Raw genomic sequence first — 19,288 nt, forward strand, 5'->3', positions numbered from 1 at the left:
GCTACCGGATTTTCTGCTGCCTCTCCCCTCTGCTCATCGACTCATACCTGAATGAACAGAACTGTGCACGGACATTGAGCCGATTCTGCCTTCCCCTCCCCACCCCCACCAAAATACCCCGGGGGCCCAAGAGGTGTTACAGATTCCCCGACAATCGAAAATCTCCAGTCGGGTGTTTTACTGAATTTTCCCAGCATCTGAAACGCGTGGGGAAACGAACCCGATGGCCACACTCCGTTCCCTGCTCTCGCGCATTCTGCTCCCCGGTAACCTGCAACGGCCCGCAAGGGCAACTCCTCAGACCTGGGCAAAAGGCAAAAGGCAAAAGGCAAAAGGCAAAAGGCAAAAGGCAAAAGGCAAAAGCCCTGCACCCGGCCTCACCCGCTCCCCGCACGGGAGGAAGCGGCGGACACGTGAGGCGGGGGGGGGTGTGTGGGGAGCAAGGCGGCCATGGCGGTTGCGGGCGTTGAGGGGCGGAGTCTCTGGCGGGGCCGCCCCTGGGCGAGCGCTGCTCCCGGCGCAGAGTTGCGGAGGAGCCCCGCGAAGGAGGAGGAGCATCGCGGACCTTAGGGCCGGGGACAGGCGCGTCCGCACGCCCTCAGCGCGGCCGAAATCGCTACCGATCCCGGCCGTCATCCGAGCAGAGCCTCCGTGCCAGCAGGAAGCTCATGCCGGGCCTAAAGATGGCGCCCCCACCCCCGATCGGCTGCGAGGGCCTCACGCATCCGGCGCCGCCCTTGTAGCACCCGGCCGGGAAGGCGGTGGGCAGCGCCCCCGCCCGGCCTCCCTCCGCACCCTTGGCAGGGGCAGCGCCCGCCGCGGCAATGGCGGCCTGGCCCGCCGTGCCCCTCCTCATCAACCTCGGCGGGTCGCTGCTGGGCTTCGTGGCCACGGTCACGCTGATCCCGGCCTTCACGGACCGCTTCGTCGCCGCCCGGCTCTTCGGGGAGGACCTCAACAAGACCTCACGGCGGCCCGTGTGAGTAGCGCTGCCCGCCCCCCGGAGCTGCCCCGCGGGGCCGGCCCGGGGCCGGCTGACTCCCCGCTCTACCTTCCTTCCAGCCCCGAAGCACAGGGCGTGATCAGCGGTGCCGTGTTCCTGATCATCCTCTTCTGCTTCATCCCCGTGCCCTTCCTGAGATGTTTTGTGGAGAAGCAGTGCGCGGCCTTTCCTCACGACGAGGTGAGGCTCGTCTAGTGGTGCAAGCATGACAGACAGGGGCAGGGAGTGGCCACCGGTGACCGGGGTCCTGTTCTCTGTCCTGCAGTTCGTGGAGCTCATCGGTTCGCTCCTTGCCATCTGCTGCATGATTTTCCTGGGCTTTGCAGATGATGTTCTGAACCTGCGCTGGCGCCACAAGTTGCTTCTTCCTACCATGGCTTCCCTCCCACTGCTCATGGTTTACTTCACCAACTTTGGGAACACGACCATTGTGGTGCCTAAGCCGTTCCGGGTGCTGCTGGGCATGCACTTGGACCTGGGTAAGTTATGAATCACCAGAAGCCATCATCCACGTGGCAAGCAATCAGTGGAAGGGGTCACCTGAAGCACTTCGTGCTGCAGAGGGAGCAGACTAAGGATTTGCTTAAGTAACCCGTGTAAGAGAGTGGCACTCCACCCACTAAACACTGGACTGGAAAGAACATCCAGAAACCCAGCACACATTCAGCTGTGCATAGACAGGCACCAGTCATTTTCCCATGGTCCTGGTAATAAAGGTGAGTACTAGATGCACACAGCACATGGCTGCTAACACCAGCGTGTTAGAAAGACAGAAACAGAGCACTACAGCTGGCCGCCGTGGCACAGCAGTTTGCTGCAGCCACAGTGCTGTACGTACATGTACGCATGACGGCCAACTCAAAAGAGAGGAAGCAATCTCTTTGTAAGCTACCACTGTCAAAACTCACTGAGACTGTTAGGTAATGGGTTGTTGTATAAAGCAGGAAGTGAGAGCTTCAGTGAATTGGTCTAGGGCCTGCTTCGCCTCCAAATACTAAAGCATTTGGCTTGCTCTGATCTGCAGGTATTCTCTACTACGTGTACATGGGTATGCTGGCAGTGTTCTGCACTAATGCCATCAACATTCTCGCCGGAATTAATGGAATTGAAGCAGGACAGTCGCTGGTGATAGCTGCTTCCATTATCATATTCAATATTGTAGAGTTAAATGGTAAGGAACATAACGAACATTTGTGGGCACAAAAACCAAAGGGAGATTGAATCCTAGATTTCAATAGCTGGTATTACTAAAAATGAACCAGTCTTGTCATATCACAAACAGATATTTTTCTTTTTTCTATAGGGGATTATCGAGATGATCACATTTTTTCTCTCTACTTCATGATTCCCTTTTTTTTTACCACGCTGGGCCTATTTTACCACAACTGGTAAGAGGATGGACATTCAGACTTTGTTTGGAAGCATCCTTTCCCTCTAGTTTCTCCCTCTGAGAATAAACAAAACCACTTAACAACGTGCAGTGGGACGCTGGAGTGTAGACAGCCAGAACCAAGAGCACAAAACATCGATGGAGCAGTAGCTTTTCTTTTTATCAGAACAATTGCAGTCACACCAGCTCACCCAAACACACAGAATACACTCTCTCCCGTGCCTCACTGGCTGTCTTTTCTTACCATATTCTCTGCAAGTCAGGTGGCAGGTCCCAGTCCTGCAGTTATTAGAATAAATACCTACAATTGTTTTTACTGTGTAGATCGGCAGCAAATCCCCATTGGCCCCTAACCTGCGCTGCGGGCATACATTCGGTCGTTATAAATAGTCATTTTCATGGCAATAGCAATCATGACAGATCTTTGCTTTTCTCCTCCACGGACTGCAGGTACCCATCGCGAGTGTTTGTTGGGGACACCTTCTGCTACTTTGCTGGCATGACCTTTGCTGTGGTGGGGATCTTGGGACACTTCAGCAAAACAATGCTGCTTTTTTTCATCCCACAAGTGCTCAACTTCCTCTATTCATTGCCTCAACTCTTCCACGTCATTCCTTGTCCCCGTCACCGGCTACCGAGGTAATATACCAAGTGACCTATAGTGGTACTATAGGTTGTGTCTTAGCTGGTCTCCAACACCAGCTGGTAAAGGTGGTGGAAGGCGCTCTTTTTAAAAGCCATCAAAGTATGTTTTCTCTTTATAAGATAGCAGCTCACTCTGCCAGCTACAGTCAGGTCACGCAGTAGAGGTTTCTCAAACAAGTGAACTTCTCTGACCAGCCCACCCCTCAGATACAGAATTATTTTTACCAAGGTTAGAACCTTGATAATTCTAACCTTGATGATTCTAACGCTACAAAACTGAGAGAAATTGACATAGGCTGCTTTTAATGTTGCGACAGTGGGATCTGCTGAGATTTCATATTAGCAAGCATTCTGTAGCACTATCCCATGTCAGCAGTTGTCTCTGTAGATGTTAGATTCTTCTACTTTATTCTTTAAACTACACAGCATTATGCATGCATTGGGGGGATGCAATGGGAAGGAATCTCCTCTGCCCCATTTGAGGGGCTAGATAGCAGCAGTTCTTGTTAAGTGCATCAGGTTATTCCTGTTTCTTCCACCACTGGATTTCCTTCTCAGCTATGGATCTAAGTCTGCTTATAAAGTGATCTTTCTCTTTGTTTTATCTGGACTAAATTTTACATGTTTCTTTTAGGCTTAACCCTAGTACAGGGAAGCTGGAGATGAGCTACTCCAAATTCAAAACTAGGAGCCTCTCTGCCCTGGGAACAAACATTCTGAAGGTAATATGTGGAAAACATTCAAAATTCAGATGCATTTTGAGGCAGTCATCGAGTGCAAGAGAAACAGGATGGGAGAAAATGCAAAACTTCTGGGTTCAGTAGTTACTGCCTGGCTCAAATCCAGAAGAAAGTCTGTTACCATCCCTCACAGTCACTTGATTGTGTTAATAATCAGTCTTTCAGAATAACCACACATACAAATGCCCCAGGACCATCATAAGTCTGTCATGTCTTTTCAGTAAGAGCACAAGCCAGATTTCAGGGATGGCTCAGCAAAAGGGCTCTTGAGCAAGACTAGCCAGTGAGCATCAAACATACCTGGTGAAATAGCGTGTGATATTTCTTTCCTCAGGTAGTCAAGATCTTGCACGTAGTAGATGTGAGGAGTGGAACGGATGAAGATGGCGAATACACTGAATGCAATAATATGACACTTATTAATTTTGTCATAAAGCTGATCGGACCCACCCATGAGCGAAATCTCACTCTCCTGTTGCTACTCATTCAGGTCAGACAAAGGGTTCCTCTGGTAGAAAGATTTACTCTGCAACAGAAACAGATCCAAGTCACTCTCAAGAGTTTTAAGGGGAAAGGGGAAAGTAAAATATCATGCTCTTCACACAAGGTGCAGTTGAGCTGTGGAACTTGGGGAGAATAAGAGGCTTACACACCTCAAGGAGGAAACAAATTCACACACACCTCCCTGTTCATTGAGAGCTTATAAAAACAAAGTCCATAGGTTAGCTTAAGAAGATTCCCAAGGCACGACTCACTGGTAGCAAGAAAAACATGAGGACAGCAGACTGCCTTGTCACTGACCCAATACAGCGTTTTGGTACGTTCCTGTTTTCAGTAATACCAAGTAACAGTCTCAGTTACCACTGGCAAGTGGACTTGTGTAAGCATGGCACGTGGCTGAGCCATCCCTCAGTCTGAGTGGGGTGCGGGAGTGTTTTGAAGCCACTTGGAGCACTAGGATATGCTTCACAGATACTGCCACTACCTCTATGGAGCATGTGAATTCTTGAGCATAGTGTAGTAGAAACACCATTTTTGGAAAGGCCTGCATTGGTTAACTGCCCACAATAAAAATCCTTTCTGTCATCTTCAGATTTAAGATAAAAGATTCTTACTAGAAAAGAGACACTTAGCCAAATTCCAATTTGGGAGGAAGGACTTTAAACGAAAGCCTGTTGAACAGGGCTCAGGCAGATGACATCAGGGATGGGAGAAGACAGGAAGTACATAGCACTTACCTTGATCCCAGTCACAGCAGAGAAGTCCTGACAGCACCTTATTGTAAGGATGCTGAATTTCAGCTTTGACATAAGGTATTTTCCATTGCAAACCATGGGGTTTATGTTATACTATAGGCTGCTTAAGGGGGAAAGAGTTATTCCCAAACGTTCATCTCATCCACATGTTCTCAGAATATGATTGTGTGCAGGCACATGGAGAAATCCCCCACTGATACCTAAAATCCTCAGAGAAGGAAACAAGGTCTTTGGATAGACTTCTGCCATTTATCTTCCTACACCTAAAAAAATACAGCCTTTTTGTTGCTGTTTTGTGAAACGAGGCATGCTGGAAAGCTTAGCAAATCCATTTGGAAAGGAGGAATCTGATAGCCTGTAAATGGTTTGACAGTATAATGTTTCTGTTATCTGTCTGATTTTTACCTAGGTCCTTGGCAGCACGATTGCATTTTCGATCCGGTACCAACTAGTGCGCTTGTTTTACGATGTCTGACTGGACTGTCAGGAGCAAGGGAAAGAGTTCTACCTGCCAGTCCATTTTCTCCAATTGCTTGACCAAATGATTCAACTGATCTTACTCCAGCTCTCTGAGAATCTCAGAATACCTGTCAAAATGCAAGCAACTGCTTTGCGTGGGCTAGTTTTGAACCGGGTTTTGTTTGGGTTTTTTTTGTGCACCAAAGGCTTTTGTCCAATTCTGCTGATAGAAAAGATTCACTGCTACTTGGATATCATTGTTACTAGGAATACCTTTGAGAGGGGAAGCAAATGACAGCACTTAGGGAAAGTGAGAAAGATGGAATTTCTAACAAAGACATTACTGTTCACCAAGAGAGAAAACAGCAACTTTAACTTCAGTGAGACTCTGTAGAGCAGAATAAGTAAGCCAGACTTCACTCCTGGCTTCTCCAATCCTGTTTTTGGTCCATGGACATAGAATGACATGTTATAACCCATATTCAAAACTTGGAGTGCTCCAAGAATAAAATAATTCATGGTACCCTTTTCCCTGCAGTGCTTTGCCTCAACAGTATTGACATGTAATGAAACTAGGTTATATGATCCATCTCTGGCTTTCTACCCTGTTAAGCAGCTGATCATTTCTACAGTAGACTCCCTCCTTTTTTATGGCTACTGGGAATGTTCCTGTGGATGAGCTCTTAATTCTGAACATCTTTACTGTCTGCCTTCCTCCGTGGAAGAGGACACATCTGGAAAAGGCTAGCAGAGTAAGGATCACCATGTCCTTGCCGTAACAGGGCGTCAGTAAAACCTTTAGATTAACATGGAACTAAGACCCTGCAGACTGCCAATACCTTTTCCTCAAATACAAATAATTATTTAGGTAGCGGTATCTAGCACCATAGTTCAACACAGAATTGCTACCTACCCGACAGAAAAACACAGAACAGTCACTGGAGTACCAAGTTATAGGAGTTTTTCTAAGACTAATGGTAGTGAAAAGTGAAATAATGCAACAGTAGAAAACGGGGATGCTGAGGTGAGTGAGAGTAGAAATTGCCAGGTCCAGTACCCTAATAGGTGCAAGGGCACCACAATTCCACACATCCAAGTCCAGCTAGTAACAAGGCTCAGAATGTATTTCCAGAAAGCGAAAATGCCTGTGTCCAGCAGCACCAATCGACACAGAAAACACACAGCACTCAAGCGTGAATGGTACGAATGGCCAAATCCTCTTCCTCCTCTCCAGCCAATCAGTCTGTAAGTATACAAAGTTTGTATAGTTTGTACTACACTAGTAGAGGATATTTGTTAACACATACACACGAACATTATGAAAGCCTTCAGTACCTGGCTTAAAACACTCAGTCTGTCCAGTAACTAGCTGCTGGATTACCTGGCATCTGGGCATATGAATAGAGAGAAATTAATCTCTCTGCTAGCTGATCTAGGAATGTGGCCTTCCAATAGGCACTTCTCTGGCAGCCACCCCATTTTCCCCAGTAAGCTAGCTTAGCCCTACCTCCAGGTGAGCATCCTGCTGACCCTGATCTCTCCCATATCTGGTCCTGGGCTCCAAAGCCCATTATCCTACTTGTTCTCTGGTCTGGTTCCTTCCCTAGCCATCACACACACTTGCATTCCACCTAGCCCTGGGCCCTCCCTGCATGTGCTGAGGTCTTCCCATCTGCTGGAACCCCTGGCTCCGCTGATCTGTGTCCTAAAGCCAGTTGCTGGCACTTAGACTTCCAGATGTACATAGGCACACAGGGTAGACAGTCTGCTCATTCTGGGAAACAAACGTACAAGTTGGGTTAAGTAAGACAGCACAGTCTGCAGAGATAATTCTTGCTGATCAGCAACATGTTAAAACACTATCACTTCATTCGCTTTTATTTTTCCTTCAGTCTTCCCATGGTTTTTTCCTCCCAGTTCACTTTCACTCCTTCCTCTCCTCTGGTGCTTCTTTTAATATACCCATATTATAAACCCATAATATATATCACACATTCCCACAATTCCCTAAAAAGGATCTCATGGTAAGTTTTCACATCCCCAAATGTGCCACCCTAAGGCAAATGCCTCTACAGACAAGGATACCTCTCAAGTATCCCGAGAGCCCCTTTGCCTCACTCTGGATGGAAGCAGGCCCAGCTCCAGGAGCCGGGACGAGAGGAGGCGGCGGCGGAGGGGGGGGGGGGGAAGGCGGGGGAAGGCGGGGGCGAGGCCACAGTCGCGCTTGCTCGCCGAGGGCCGGCGACACAGCGACAGCATACCAACAGCTTCGGCATTGTTGAAATTTGGCTCCTCGCTTTCTGATTGGCAACCAGTCAGCAAAAAGCTTCTTCCGGCAGACGCCTTCCAGGAGCTAGGGGCGGTGACGCCGTGCAATGAGCTGAAGCCTACGTGGCGAGAGGTTATAAAAAATTACGAGGACGGCATGCCCAGCCCCTCTTCCCCCCGGCGGCCATAGCAAGTGCCAGTTCTGCCGCGGAACGATGTCCGGCCGGGGCAAGAGCGGTGGTAAGGCCCGTGCTAAGGCCAAGTCTCGCTCGCCCCGGGCTAGGCTGCAGTTCCCGGTAGGGCGGGTTCACCGGCTACTGAGGCGGGGGCATTGTGCGGAGCGGGTGGCGGCTACTGCTCCCGCGTACCTGGCCGCCGTGCTCGAGTACCTAAGAGCCGAGATCCTGGACCTGGCTAGCGACGTGGCACGCGAGAGCAAGAAAACGCTCATCAACCCCCGTCCCGTAATGCTAGCAATACAAACGACGAGCAGCTAAACAAGCTGTTCAACGCTGTTACCATCGCGCAGGGCGGCGGCCTGCCCCACACCCAGCCCGTGCTGCTGGTCAGGAACACCGCTGCCGGCGGCAAGAAGGGACGCAGGAAGCCGTCGCAGGAGTACTGGCCCCTCTCTCTGCCGGAGAACTGCGATCCATGGAGGCGGAGGGAAGGGGACGAGAGGTGTGGCCGGCGGCCGTGGCTGCGGCGGGGGAGGGGGGACAGGAACCGGCCCAAGGCCGGTCAAAAATTGAATGCGAGAGCTACTCGATAAGGATCCGTAATTTACCTCTCACTTTACCTCTGTTCCATTCAGTGCACGTTGCCTAGAAAATAAAACTGCTTTATTTACAGAACAGCACCCCAAGACGTTGCCACTTCGGTGTTTCTACAAGGCACTTTGCTCCTAAATGGAATTGAACACTTAAAGACTTTTATTTTTAATTTTTCCTTATATACAGCTACTGCCGAGGGGGGGACTCCACAGAAGGGGCTTGGCCTGGGGGGGGAGGGGAATGGCAAAAATTGCTGACAATACTTCTAAGAGACACTTAACAATTTAGAGAAATGTGGAGAGGGATGAAAACTCTGAAGAGCAGAAACTACTCAACTTAGTTGACTTAATGTTTCAGGTTTATTGCACCCAAACGTCAGGTAAGACTGGTGTGAATATTGAAATAAATCCCTCCAGAGGATCGTGAGGATAGTGATGTACCTGCAGAGACTTGTAGCTAAAGTTGTAGCTCTCCTGCTGGCCACACCCCAGGCTCAGCGGGCATCATTGAGCTGCCTTGCCACACTAAGGATATGCTTTGCTCCCTTGCTCAGAAGTAAACTAGCTAGTTCAACACCCAGGTTCTCTGCAGCTTCCTGGGCCTGACCAGGAACATTCTTGGCCGTGATGCCGACATGCTGCACATCATCATTCGGTCCATCTTCATTCTGCAAATAAAAACAGCTCAAAGTAAGGCATCAGGAAAATAGTGAGCCAGGAATTAAGACACCCATGAAACAGGGTAAAATCTAGTCTGAGGCCTCAAGAACAGCGTGCTGTTACAAGAAACCAGACCAAACATAATCTATTTCTAAAGGTCTGGATTTTGTCATTTAGCTTCAGGTTTGAATTTTGAAGCCACCACGGTTCACGTACCTGATGGGGATAAGTAACACTGGTCTGCATGGTCTCCTTCAGGCTATCAGATCCATCCAAGCTGTAGACTGCTCCTGTCAAATACAACTAGGAAAAATATACAGAATGGATTAATACCACATTAACAAACAAACAAACAAACAGCCAACTACCCCCTCTTTAAAAAAACCTACCCAATATACAAAGCTGAGTCTGGAGGGAAAGGCTTTTGTTATGCAGTGGGATCAGATGAATACCAGTACAATACAAGCATAAGTAATCCCTGTTAGGGAAGATGTCTCTTCAAGGAAAAGGCTGAACATTTTTCTAGTTTTCCACCTCCTTAATCACACTCCATTGTCTAAAAACAGGCTTGGTAGGGTCAGAAGCAATATTTTCAGATCTCAGGACAACACTAAATAAGCAGCGAGGGTGGAGGGAGGAATCTGGAATGTATTATAAGGGAATTTTCTGAAAGACAGCTTCAGTAGCCAGACCTATTCTTGTACTCCTGCTTTGGACACAAACACAGGAGGGTCAAGTCAGGAAACTATCTGCCCAAACTGGCTATAAAGATGCCTACTGAAATTATCTTCAGGAAAATATCAGGGAACATGCACACACTGGAATAGGTTTTCAGAAATAATCCATGAAAAATACAAAGTACTCCTCACCTGGCCATCCTTCAGCAGGGTGTTGACAGCAACAGGGACGCTACATCCACCCTCCTAAAACACAAAGCAGCTGACACTGAGGCTCCTACCCAACACATTCAAAGCAGAGGCCCCTGAAAAGTTTAGGCTGCACACAACCCTGCCCATCACTCTTCAGGCCTTTTTCTATTCAGAAGTACTCTCCTTTGCAGTTTTAGAGAAATGTAACAGATTTTCTGTATTATGGCATCAAGTCAACTAGCAGATCAGTATTTACTGCTGCAGGCAGAGCAAGGAGGCCAGACCTACCAAACGCTTCATAAACGCTCTCTCAGCAATGCAGCACAACACGGTGTCTGCATCATGCAGGGCAGATACCATATTCAGTATCTCTTGGTCTTTGGCACGAACTTCCACTGCTAAGGCACCCTAGGAGAAGAAATACACAACAAAATGTAACAATTTTTCAACTTCCTGCATCTGCATGTGCGCTCAGCATTGACTGATTTCATTGAAACAGAACTCAGAGGCTCAGACCCTTTTCACTAAGGGAGCGATGTTTACAGAAATGAATTACACTGGCTGCAGAGTCATCCTACAGTAGCTGCTATAAACAGAAGATCAGGACTTACTCAGCCCAAGTGTTAAAGGTCATGCTGCCACCTCAAACCATTCTAGAACTCTGCACGGTCCCTGATACGTGCATGATCAAAATCACTTTTTCAGACTGAGTGTGCAGATTCATCACTTGCAAACACTAACAGATCACTAGCTCTGGTTTAGTAAGTTTGATACTAGCAGAGCAATCCTGCATAAACTCAGCCATGCAGCCAGCATGGACTGGAACAGACTGCCCACCTGAAAACAGGAGCACTAAGAATGTGCTCCAAGACAGGTGTTTCAGCTTCACCCTGCAGGAGTCAGGACACTGTGCACAAAGAAGGGAGCATCACACAGCAAAGACATGGCAGTGGCTTTGCAGTTATCCTGGTGCAGTGTAATACCAACCCTGCCAGAACCTGCCCCATGTCTGCCATGTTTCCCCACTGTAGCTATGCACGCATTACCTTTCCCATTTACTGTTTTTCTACTACTGTTAGAAATCAGCCCCTACCACACTGGGTAGAAGAGCAGACTCCCATTATTCTAACAAGCTGTGCCTAAAACAGTGTAACAACCGACAAAAAGAGATCTAAGTACTTTTCTGGTAACCAAGACATGAGAAATCTTCAGCACAGTTAACTACTCAGATATATCGTACTGCTGCTGGCTTTCAGTGCCCTTTAGGCATGGCTTAAGGATCAAAAGTTGTAAAGTACCTGTCCAACAGCATACAGACAATCTTCAGGGTCTAGGAGCTGGAAGAAAGTAAAATCAAGAGTTAACTCAAGTTGCACTGTCCAGAATATAGGAAACAAGAGCCAGATTCCCATCTCTAATACCAACTGATTTCTTGTCAGACCAAAGAAATGTCACCTCTCCCTTCCCATGCCTCAGTGTTTCCACCACTAAAGTGAGATAATGCACTTTTCATCAACTGGAGTATAACACTTTGTGAATTAGCTAATCGCTAAAATCTCAGTCTTGAACACTGCTGCGTTGCTAGACACAAGTGCTGTGTTGGTCAGATTACAAACTGTTACTGAACCATGGAAAGCTGAACATGAAAAATTTCTGTATGAAGAAAAAAAGCAAGCAACCAAAAAACCCAACCACTCCTTCCTGAAGTGCCTCAAATAAAAGCTAACATGGCAATGGAGTCAGCAGACTGCACGCTTATCTTGGACACAGCCACAAGGTCTGAAAGGCAAACAGTTGATAGCTCAGCAGAGAACAGTATTTTTGGCTTTGCTGCGCCTCACCTGGCCAATGCGATTTTCCCAGCCCATCCTCTTCAGCCCAGCAGCAGCGAGGACAATGGCACTGAAGTCTTCCTTCTCATCTAGCTTCTTTAAACGGGTATTTAAGTTTCCTCTCTGTAGAAATGATTAAGGAAGCATAGAAACAGCAGGCAAACAGTCCTACAACCACTTGAGTCTTTACAGACTGTACAGAATCCAACAGTCTCCAAATGAGAATGTCAGTACCATCCTGAAAGAAGTGTTAAATATGGACAATTGCTCCCTAAGACAGAATTTTGCCAAGTATTATGGAATATTACTTCAAGCACTGAGTCTACAAAGATATGTGCGCCATCTAAGTACACTATTAGCACCCAACTCCTCCTGCACTGCAAAGAACTCTGCTCCTACAACTGAAGTAACAATGCCTTTTCTCAGTAGTTCAGCCACCCAGATCGGAAGCAGTGGTCCAAACCGCACCCAGGGTTACTGGAAACCCAACAACATTTGGTCATGCCCTTGACAAACACATGGGAAGCACCGTCATGCAGTTTTTCAAACACTGCATAACATATAACTCATCAGTATGCTGAACCTTAGCTAGACCGAGGCCCTCCGCTTCTTCACAGCCTCAGAGGAAGCAGAGGACAGGATGGTTACAGTGGTACATACCCCTCAGAACAGGGTAGAGGAGAGCAGCCTTTGAGGAAGCAGTTTGTTCTTGTAAGTCAGGTGGTACAAACAGCCTTGAATCTAGATTTTCCACAAAGTTATACTTTCCTGTTCGCAGCTTTACCCAGCTCCTACAGCTTGCTAGGAAAGGATACAATATCCCTGAACTCTAAATGAGGGAATTTCTTCTTGAGCTGAGCCGCTCTCCGAAGTGAACTGGTTCCAATCACACTGCAGGGAAAAATATGATCACTGAAATCCAGCACGCTCCTAACAATTACCTCCAGCCAGGTACATGACAGAAATCTCAAGGAAACAAATGGTAACTTTTTTTTTTTAATTGACATGAAGATCTAAAAACCCATCAGTGATTTGTATCTCCTTAGCAGAAAGAAAACCACTCTGTGCAGTTTAGCATAAAGCGTGTCTGAAGCAACCCCCAAGGAGCCAATTTACAGGAGGATATGCTTCTGGAGAGCAGTCCCTCGCCACTGTCAGGGATTGATGAAACCTCATTGAAAGACAGTATTTATCACAGAAAAAAAGACTCAGCTGCACCAAAATGAACCGGACAAAGTGTCTCGGTTTTGGAGACAAATTTCAGGAGAAAACACCCTGGAATAAGCGCTTCCTCTAAAAGCGAAAGAAAAAAAAAAACAAAAAACAAAAAAAATTTGAACCTTACACCCCTGCCCCCTCGCCACGTGGCCAAGAGGCAAAGATGGCAAGTGCCCTTCTTTTGGCTCTGGAGGCGGGAGGAGAAAAGAGTTCACAGCAGCTGGGAACCTGCCGGATTTCTGGTGTGGGTCTTCTCCTTGCAGCAGCCGAAGTTGGTGGATTTTAATGTCCTTTTCTCATGTTGGTTGACCTCCTCCAAGGTCTCGGGTTCGGGGCAGTCCCACCGGCTCCCCGAACAGGCCGAAAAGAAAAAAACCAAGCCAAGCCGAAAGAATTCAAGGAAAAAAAAAAAAACAAAACAAAAAAAAAAAAAACCAAACCGCCAAGAGGAGTCCCAGTACCAGTACAGCCTCGAGGCTAGGGAAAGGGAGGGGGAAAAAAACTTTTTGCTTCACGCTAGCCAAAAAAACCAATCCAACAAAAGGAACAATGTAGTGTCCCGATCCATGCTGTCCCGAGCACCCAAAGAGAGACTGAACAGAGCCCGAGCAGGAGCCCAAGGCTCCCTGCCCCACTCTCCAGGTCCATCTTAAAGCTACAGCAACTGTTTTCTGGGCATAAAGCAGACGGAATAAAGCATCACCATAAAATCACCCCAAGACACAAAGCCAGACAACTAAGTGATGAAGTGACTAAAATGGAGGAACTTCATCAAAGACAGAAATACAGTAAACAGAAGACCTTGGAGTATATCACTGGGAACCACAGAAAACTGCGAGTCTGGGCAGTGAGCATTTCCTTTCTTGAGATATATGCTGTTCACTTCTCGTCATAGAATTATATTGTACGCTGATTTGGAAGGGACCCATCAGGATCATTGAGTTCCAACTCCTGGCCCTGTGCAGGACAACCCAAGAATCCTACCATGTGCCTGAGAGCATTTTCCAAGCATTCCTTGAGCTCTGTCAGGCTTGGTGCCGTGACCACTTCCCTTGGGAGCCTGTTCCAGTGCTGAACCTCTCTCTGGGTGATGAACCTTTTCCTGATATCCAACCTAAACCTCCCCTGATGCAGCTTCATGCAGTTTCCTTGAGTCCTGTCACTGGTCATGAGACTGATAAAATCAGTATGTGTCCTTCTGCTTCCTCCTTTTGATAACCTGAAACCTACACCAGACGTGATTTTCCTGCTATCCAGATGCACAGAAGCGCAAGTCTTTGTGTCACAGCTAGTTTATTTCTTTAACATATAAAAAAAAAATTTCTAATAGCTACCTTAATCTCAGTAATTTCACTCATCTGCCTCAGACAAAAGATTCCAATAACCTCTATGAAAAGACAGGTAATTAAAAACAGAGAAACCACAAGAAAGTAATGCCAAACAACAAGGAAGAAATCAGAACTGGCTGAGTGAGAACAAAAGCACAGTTCAGGTCCACAAAAGCCAAAATCCTGCACCAGACACCCTGTCTGCATTGTATGCATTCCCCAGCAGTAGGCACAATACAAAGGAGAAGGAATTCACTCAAGAGATCGTGGCAAGAAAGGTTCTAACTTGAGAAAGCACTGCCACTCAAGGGTGGCTTGAGAAATGAACCTCACTCAGCATGCAGCACTCCCCTGAGACAGTGTTACTCTTTCCAGAAAGTGGGTCCATGTTAATGTCTGTGAAATGCTCACAAAAGGCAGTGTAAAAACCACTACAGGATAAAGCAAGGAACTGACTGACTTGAAAGTATCAACCAACTGACCCCTTCTGTTTTTACACCTGTCTTCCCCTTCTTCTCCCACTCACCTCTTTTCAGGAAGGAGGCTCAGTGTTTTTCCACAGTTTTTGGGATGAAAGACAACAGCGTCAAGTGGGTTTTCCCTTCTGCAAAACAATGCAAGTGCAGAATGCCTGACACATCATTTAAAGCGAGGCTGTTAAGCTCAACAGTTCTGCTACTATTTCCCGGAAGAACTGCCTCTGGCTCCAAAACACTCCATCATCACTGTAAGAGCAAGAATTTCCAGCACACCTGCTAGCTATGGAACACCAGGGCAGCTCTAGTATTCCACTAGAGCTTCGCTGTTTTGGAGATTAATCACAGGAAACTTTGAACACCTAAAAGGACCTATGCTGGCTTTGCTCTCCTTCATCAACACTATAAAATGCAAGACCCTCAGAGAGCCAAGCCTCATGTCCACACTTACTTGCAGACAGCGCCGATGGTAAAACCAGGAGGAAGAGAAGTTGGCAGGTCCTTCAAGGAGTGAACCACAAGGTCAACTCTAAAAATTAGATGACAGCAATGAGAGAACAGGTGGTTGAGCTCCTGTGGCGATCTACCAGAGACCTGCAGGTCACCTACAGAAAAGTTTGAACCCATTCTGGGAATTCATTTGGAGAAGAGAGAAGAATTTCAGGATTTCTTAGACAGGATTACTATAGAGTTTTCGTGTTACTCCAAAAAAAGCTACTTCACCTTTCTCTATCTCTCTTTTCCCTCTACCCAGTGACGAAAGGCACTTAACAATCAATTTGAATGAGGGGAAGATGCTGGAGATATTCACACAGAGAGACTCACCATACCAAAATGCATTGGTATGTGGGTTGGTATTATGCTTCAAACTTAAACTAACAGCGAGCCAAACTACAGGCTACCTTGCTTTGTCACACAGGAATCAAGCATAACTGTAAACACTTGAGTCGCCAATATTTTTTCACCAACTTCACTGAAAATGCTGTATGATTTAGCTATGTGGCAGAGATGCAGAAGAATACCTTTGTTTTTAAACATACTTTAACTAAGGCACCACTGAAACCCTCCTCAGAATATTGAAAAGAGAGAGAGATTAAGTAACAACAAAGATTCCCCAACACCTCAAACCCACAAAACCAGCACTAATCTCTCTCTGCTCAGGCACCTGAACCAAGGTTTTTTTAGGGAGAAGTTGCACAGAACACAGCACAATTTGCCCACGCCAAATTCTCCTGCACATTTAGCTTGCATATGTTTCTAAATGTTAACATGATGCCAATAAATCTGTTTTGCAATACATTACCACCAACCAGCAAAGTATTTAAAAAAATATATATTCATAAGCAGGAATCATATGAGATTACATCCTCCCTGTGTATCACAGCATGTAATACACAAATCACAGAAGAAAACCCAACTGGGGCAGACCAAGTGATGCAACAACTCCACTTCAAAATACATGGCCTAAGCCCAGGGTAGAGAGAAAAATGTGGAAAAAAAGACAGTAATCAAAGGATTTTTTTAGCCTGAGAGGTACCAGGACTGAAGGAAAGTAGATAACCTATGCAGCAAGCTACATACATCCAAAAAGCACCAAATGCCAAGCAGAAAGACAAAACAATAAGCTCTTACTCATTTCTTTCAAGTGCATTTTCCAACTCTTTGGTGAAGAGACTCTTCTCTCCAATCTACACATAAATGGAAGAACATGAATCACAAAAGAAGCATCTGCCAATATAACATAAATACAATTAGTTCTTGAATAAAGGAAGAACAGATCCTTTACCTTGGAAAGCGCTGTATCCAAGATCTTGTCCCCAGTTGTTGACATGGCCACTGCTCAGAGACAGTACAGGTAAAACATGAGGCTTGACAAAAGCACTGGGCTTAGGCTGAAAATAGCTATGCAAAATGCCATGAGCAGTCACACACTACTCCGTGAACACTGACTCAAGCTCAGTACAAGAGCAGCTCACTTCTAGAAATTCACTGCACTGAAAACAAGTGAAATTGAGACTTCTTTCACTGTCCTTAAAAACAAAGCAAGGGGAAAGAGGGCAGGTTTGGGGAAGAGCTGGCCCAATGGAACCTGCCACAGTCTGTCTCTGGAGTGCCAGTGAACACATATAAAGGAGTTCTCTTCAGTGCAAGGCTGAGCTTCCATTATTCCTGTTGAAAGCCTTGAGCCCCCGACCAGAAAATGCCCCTAATGCTCAGTGCGGTGCAGCCAAAATACCAGGTTTGCAAATGGAGCAAACACAACACCAACTCCATTGCATACTCAGCACCTAAATCTTTAAGAGCTTATGAAATCCATCTTTCTCCCCTAGAAGAAACCAGCAGCCGCAGTTGCTCAGCCACACAGCTGAACTGAATTCAGATGGCACTCTTAGATAAACTTAGACAGACCTCCTCCTCCTGACGGTACACACACCTCTTGCACACAAAGATAACCCACTGGCTCCTGCTGCCATCTACCCCAGGGCAACATCCAAAAAAAAACTTACCAATCTCAAAGCAGAGGTCGGGGTATAGCTCACGGAGCATCATAACTACACTATCAGTCTGAATCCGGGCCAGCTACAAGGAAGCAGAAAACAAAGTCCTAAAGAAAGAGCACATTGTCCGTACAGTAGCTAAGGAGGCTTTGCCATTCTTTGACAGCCAGGCACGCATGACCAATACATTCTCTCTAAATCAAAAGCATTAGAAGCAGGTTGCCTCAAGTAAAATCACTCATAGGTACAAACTCCTTGAACTGTGTGAAATCCTATAATGACCAGAGCGCTTCACTGAAGAACTTCTTTAATTGCCTGAAGTGCCACAACATTTTCCCCATGTTCAGCGCTGCTGTGATGCAACCACTGATGAAACACTGCAATGAATTTATCAGTTAGGGAGAGTGACTACAACAGAAGCCTACAGATCATGATTCACATGCTTCCACTTGGTTTCACGTATGTGGAACACGACTGCTGAATAAGGACCGCTCATCAGCAAGTAGGCAGAAAAGTACACAAAACCATTATTCTGTTGCTCAGTGATGAAAGAACAAGTCATATTGCACACTGGGCTAGGCTTAAGGTTAGGGCTAAAGCTTCCCGCTTTCTCTAAGAGTATGAATTTTACCAATACTGCAAGCTTTGGGAGAAGCCAGTAGGATTTCACTGAACTGGTGGAAAAGTCCACAGTTAGTGTGGACACAACTTACTTATCCTCTGTAAGAACAAAGACCTAGTTAGAGGTTCTACAAACGCACACTCACACAAGTAACAGCTTACATCATCGTGTACAGCAAAAACCAAATCTCAAAGCAGTAAACTGCATGAAGAACATTCTATTGCATAAGAAAACCAGAAGCAAGTAAAATACAATCCCTAGTGTATCATCTTTCCACACATGCAAGCAGCGGCAGACTCGAGCAACTACAGATGAGTTTCAGCTTGTCTCCCTGCGAAGGACTCAGGACCCTTTGATAATTAACGTAGTTCTCAGTACTGCGGTTCCCTACAAATATAATGAATGTAAGTAGCTGCCTCCCTTTGTAAAGTGCCCCAAAAGCCTCAGGTTACTACATGAGGTAGCACACATGCACGGCTATCTCCCTTGTCCTGATGTCTATATAAAATGCCTTTGGGACAGCACGGAATTCTTCCTAAAACGTGCTACCGAAAGGAACGAGATTATCTCAGCGCAAAGGCCTGAGGGTCGCTTATCTCTCTTTGCGAGGCTGCTCCTTCCTCCCTGCTGTAGCCCGCTGGCAAGAGATACCTCCTCTATCTCTGGATATGTCTCTCCCCTGGCCTTTGAGCGGGCTGCAACCGTCAGTCGTTGGCGGGTTTTCCCTCCAAGAGCTGCACAGACCTTGCAAGTCGCACAGTCTCAGCCAGCCCCGGGAGAGACCCGCGCCGTCGCCCCCGGCCCCTGCACTGATCGTCCCCTAGGTTCCGAAGGAAGCGCTTTCCAAACTTCTTCCCGGAGTTCCAAGGCAGGAGTCGAAACGCGCTAACTCAGGAAGCTCAGCCCCTTGCTCAGCCCCGAGAAGCAAGCAGACCCTGCGCTGGCCGGGACGAACCGGGTGCCTGGGCGGGAGCACTCCCCGCGCCCCAGCCCCGCCGCTGCCTACCTGGCTCCGGCGGGTGCCCACGCGGACCGCTCTGCCATCCACGCCGTTCTCTCCCCGCGGCAGCAGCGGGTCAGCGCCCGCCCCGTCGGCCGCCCCGTCGGACTCCGCTCGCCCCCGGCCCACGGCTGCCGCCCCCGGCTCCGCCATGACCACCGGCCCTCAGCGCCGCGCAGCCCCGCACCCACCACGTGACCGGCGGCCTCGCCCCCGCCGCCCCAACCACGTGACCGGCGCGCCCGCAGCAGC

At 47.3% G+C, this 19,288-nt stretch overlaps 3 protein-coding genes across 5 annotated transcripts; 2 read left to right on the plus strand and 1 right to left on the minus strand.

The window, feature by feature from the left end:
* The first annotated feature begins 326 nt into the window (after positions 1 to 326).
* On the plus strand, positions 327 to 6,021 carry DPAGT1 (dolichyl-phosphate N-acetylglucosaminephosphotransferase 1). Its single transcript, XM_068994914.1, has 9 exons — positions 327 to 979; positions 1,063 to 1,183; positions 1,269 to 1,482; positions 2,028 to 2,174; positions 2,307 to 2,391; positions 2,844 to 3,032; positions 3,673 to 3,760; positions 4,113 to 4,268; positions 5,444 to 6,021. Exons 1-9 carry the CDS (start codon positions 825 to 827, stop codon positions 5,507 to 5,509), a joined length of 1,221 nt encoding a protein of 406 aa, XP_068851015.1. The 5' UTR covers positions 327 to 824; the 3' UTR covers positions 5,510 to 6,021.
* Positions 6,022 to 7,711: 1,690 nt separating this feature from the next.
* H2AX (H2A.X variant histone) lies at positions 7,712 to 8,781 on the plus strand. Its single transcript, XM_068994919.1, is given in 2 exon segments — positions 7,712 to 8,238; positions 8,241 to 8,781. Coding segments are annotated over 2 exon segments (555 nt in total). The 5' UTR covers positions 7,712 to 7,976; the 3' UTR covers positions 8,534 to 8,781.
* An 89-nt stretch (positions 8,782 to 8,870) lies between these two features.
* Positions 8,871 to 19,226, minus strand: HMBS (hydroxymethylbilane synthase). 3 transcript variants are annotated; one of them, XM_068994916.1, is made up of 13 exons: positions 19,043 to 19,222; positions 17,424 to 17,496; positions 16,703 to 16,752; positions 16,549 to 16,604; positions 15,368 to 15,445; positions 14,967 to 15,044; positions 12,710 to 12,785; positions 11,904 to 12,017; positions 11,361 to 11,399; positions 10,351 to 10,470; positions 10,063 to 10,116; positions 9,410 to 9,496; positions 8,871 to 9,201 (listed from the first exon to the last, which is right to left on the minus strand). In XM_068994916.1, exons 1-13 carry the CDS (start codon positions 19,187 to 19,189, stop codon positions 9,028 to 9,030), a joined length of 1,146 nt encoding a protein of 381 aa, XP_068851017.1. In that variant the 5' UTR covers positions 19,190 to 19,222; the 3' UTR covers positions 8,871 to 9,027. The 3 variants fall into 3 exon arrangements, with proteins under 3 accessions (XP_068851017.1, XP_068851018.1, XP_068851019.1); XM_068994917.1 differs by lacking the exon at positions 10,063 to 10,116 and having other exon boundaries at positions 19,043 to 19,226; XM_068994918.1 differs by lacking the exons at positions 14,967 to 15,044; positions 15,368 to 15,445 and having other exon boundaries at positions 19,043 to 19,224.
* Positions 19,227 to 19,288: the final 62 nt, after the last annotated feature.

The sequence above is a fragment of the Aphelocoma coerulescens genome, chromosome 24 (assembly GCF_041296385.1).
Source record: "Aphelocoma coerulescens isolate FSJ_1873_10779 chromosome 24, UR_Acoe_1.0, whole genome shotgun sequence".
NCBI classification, from domain to species: Eukaryota; Metazoa; Chordata; class Aves; order Passeriformes; family Corvidae; genus Aphelocoma; species Aphelocoma coerulescens.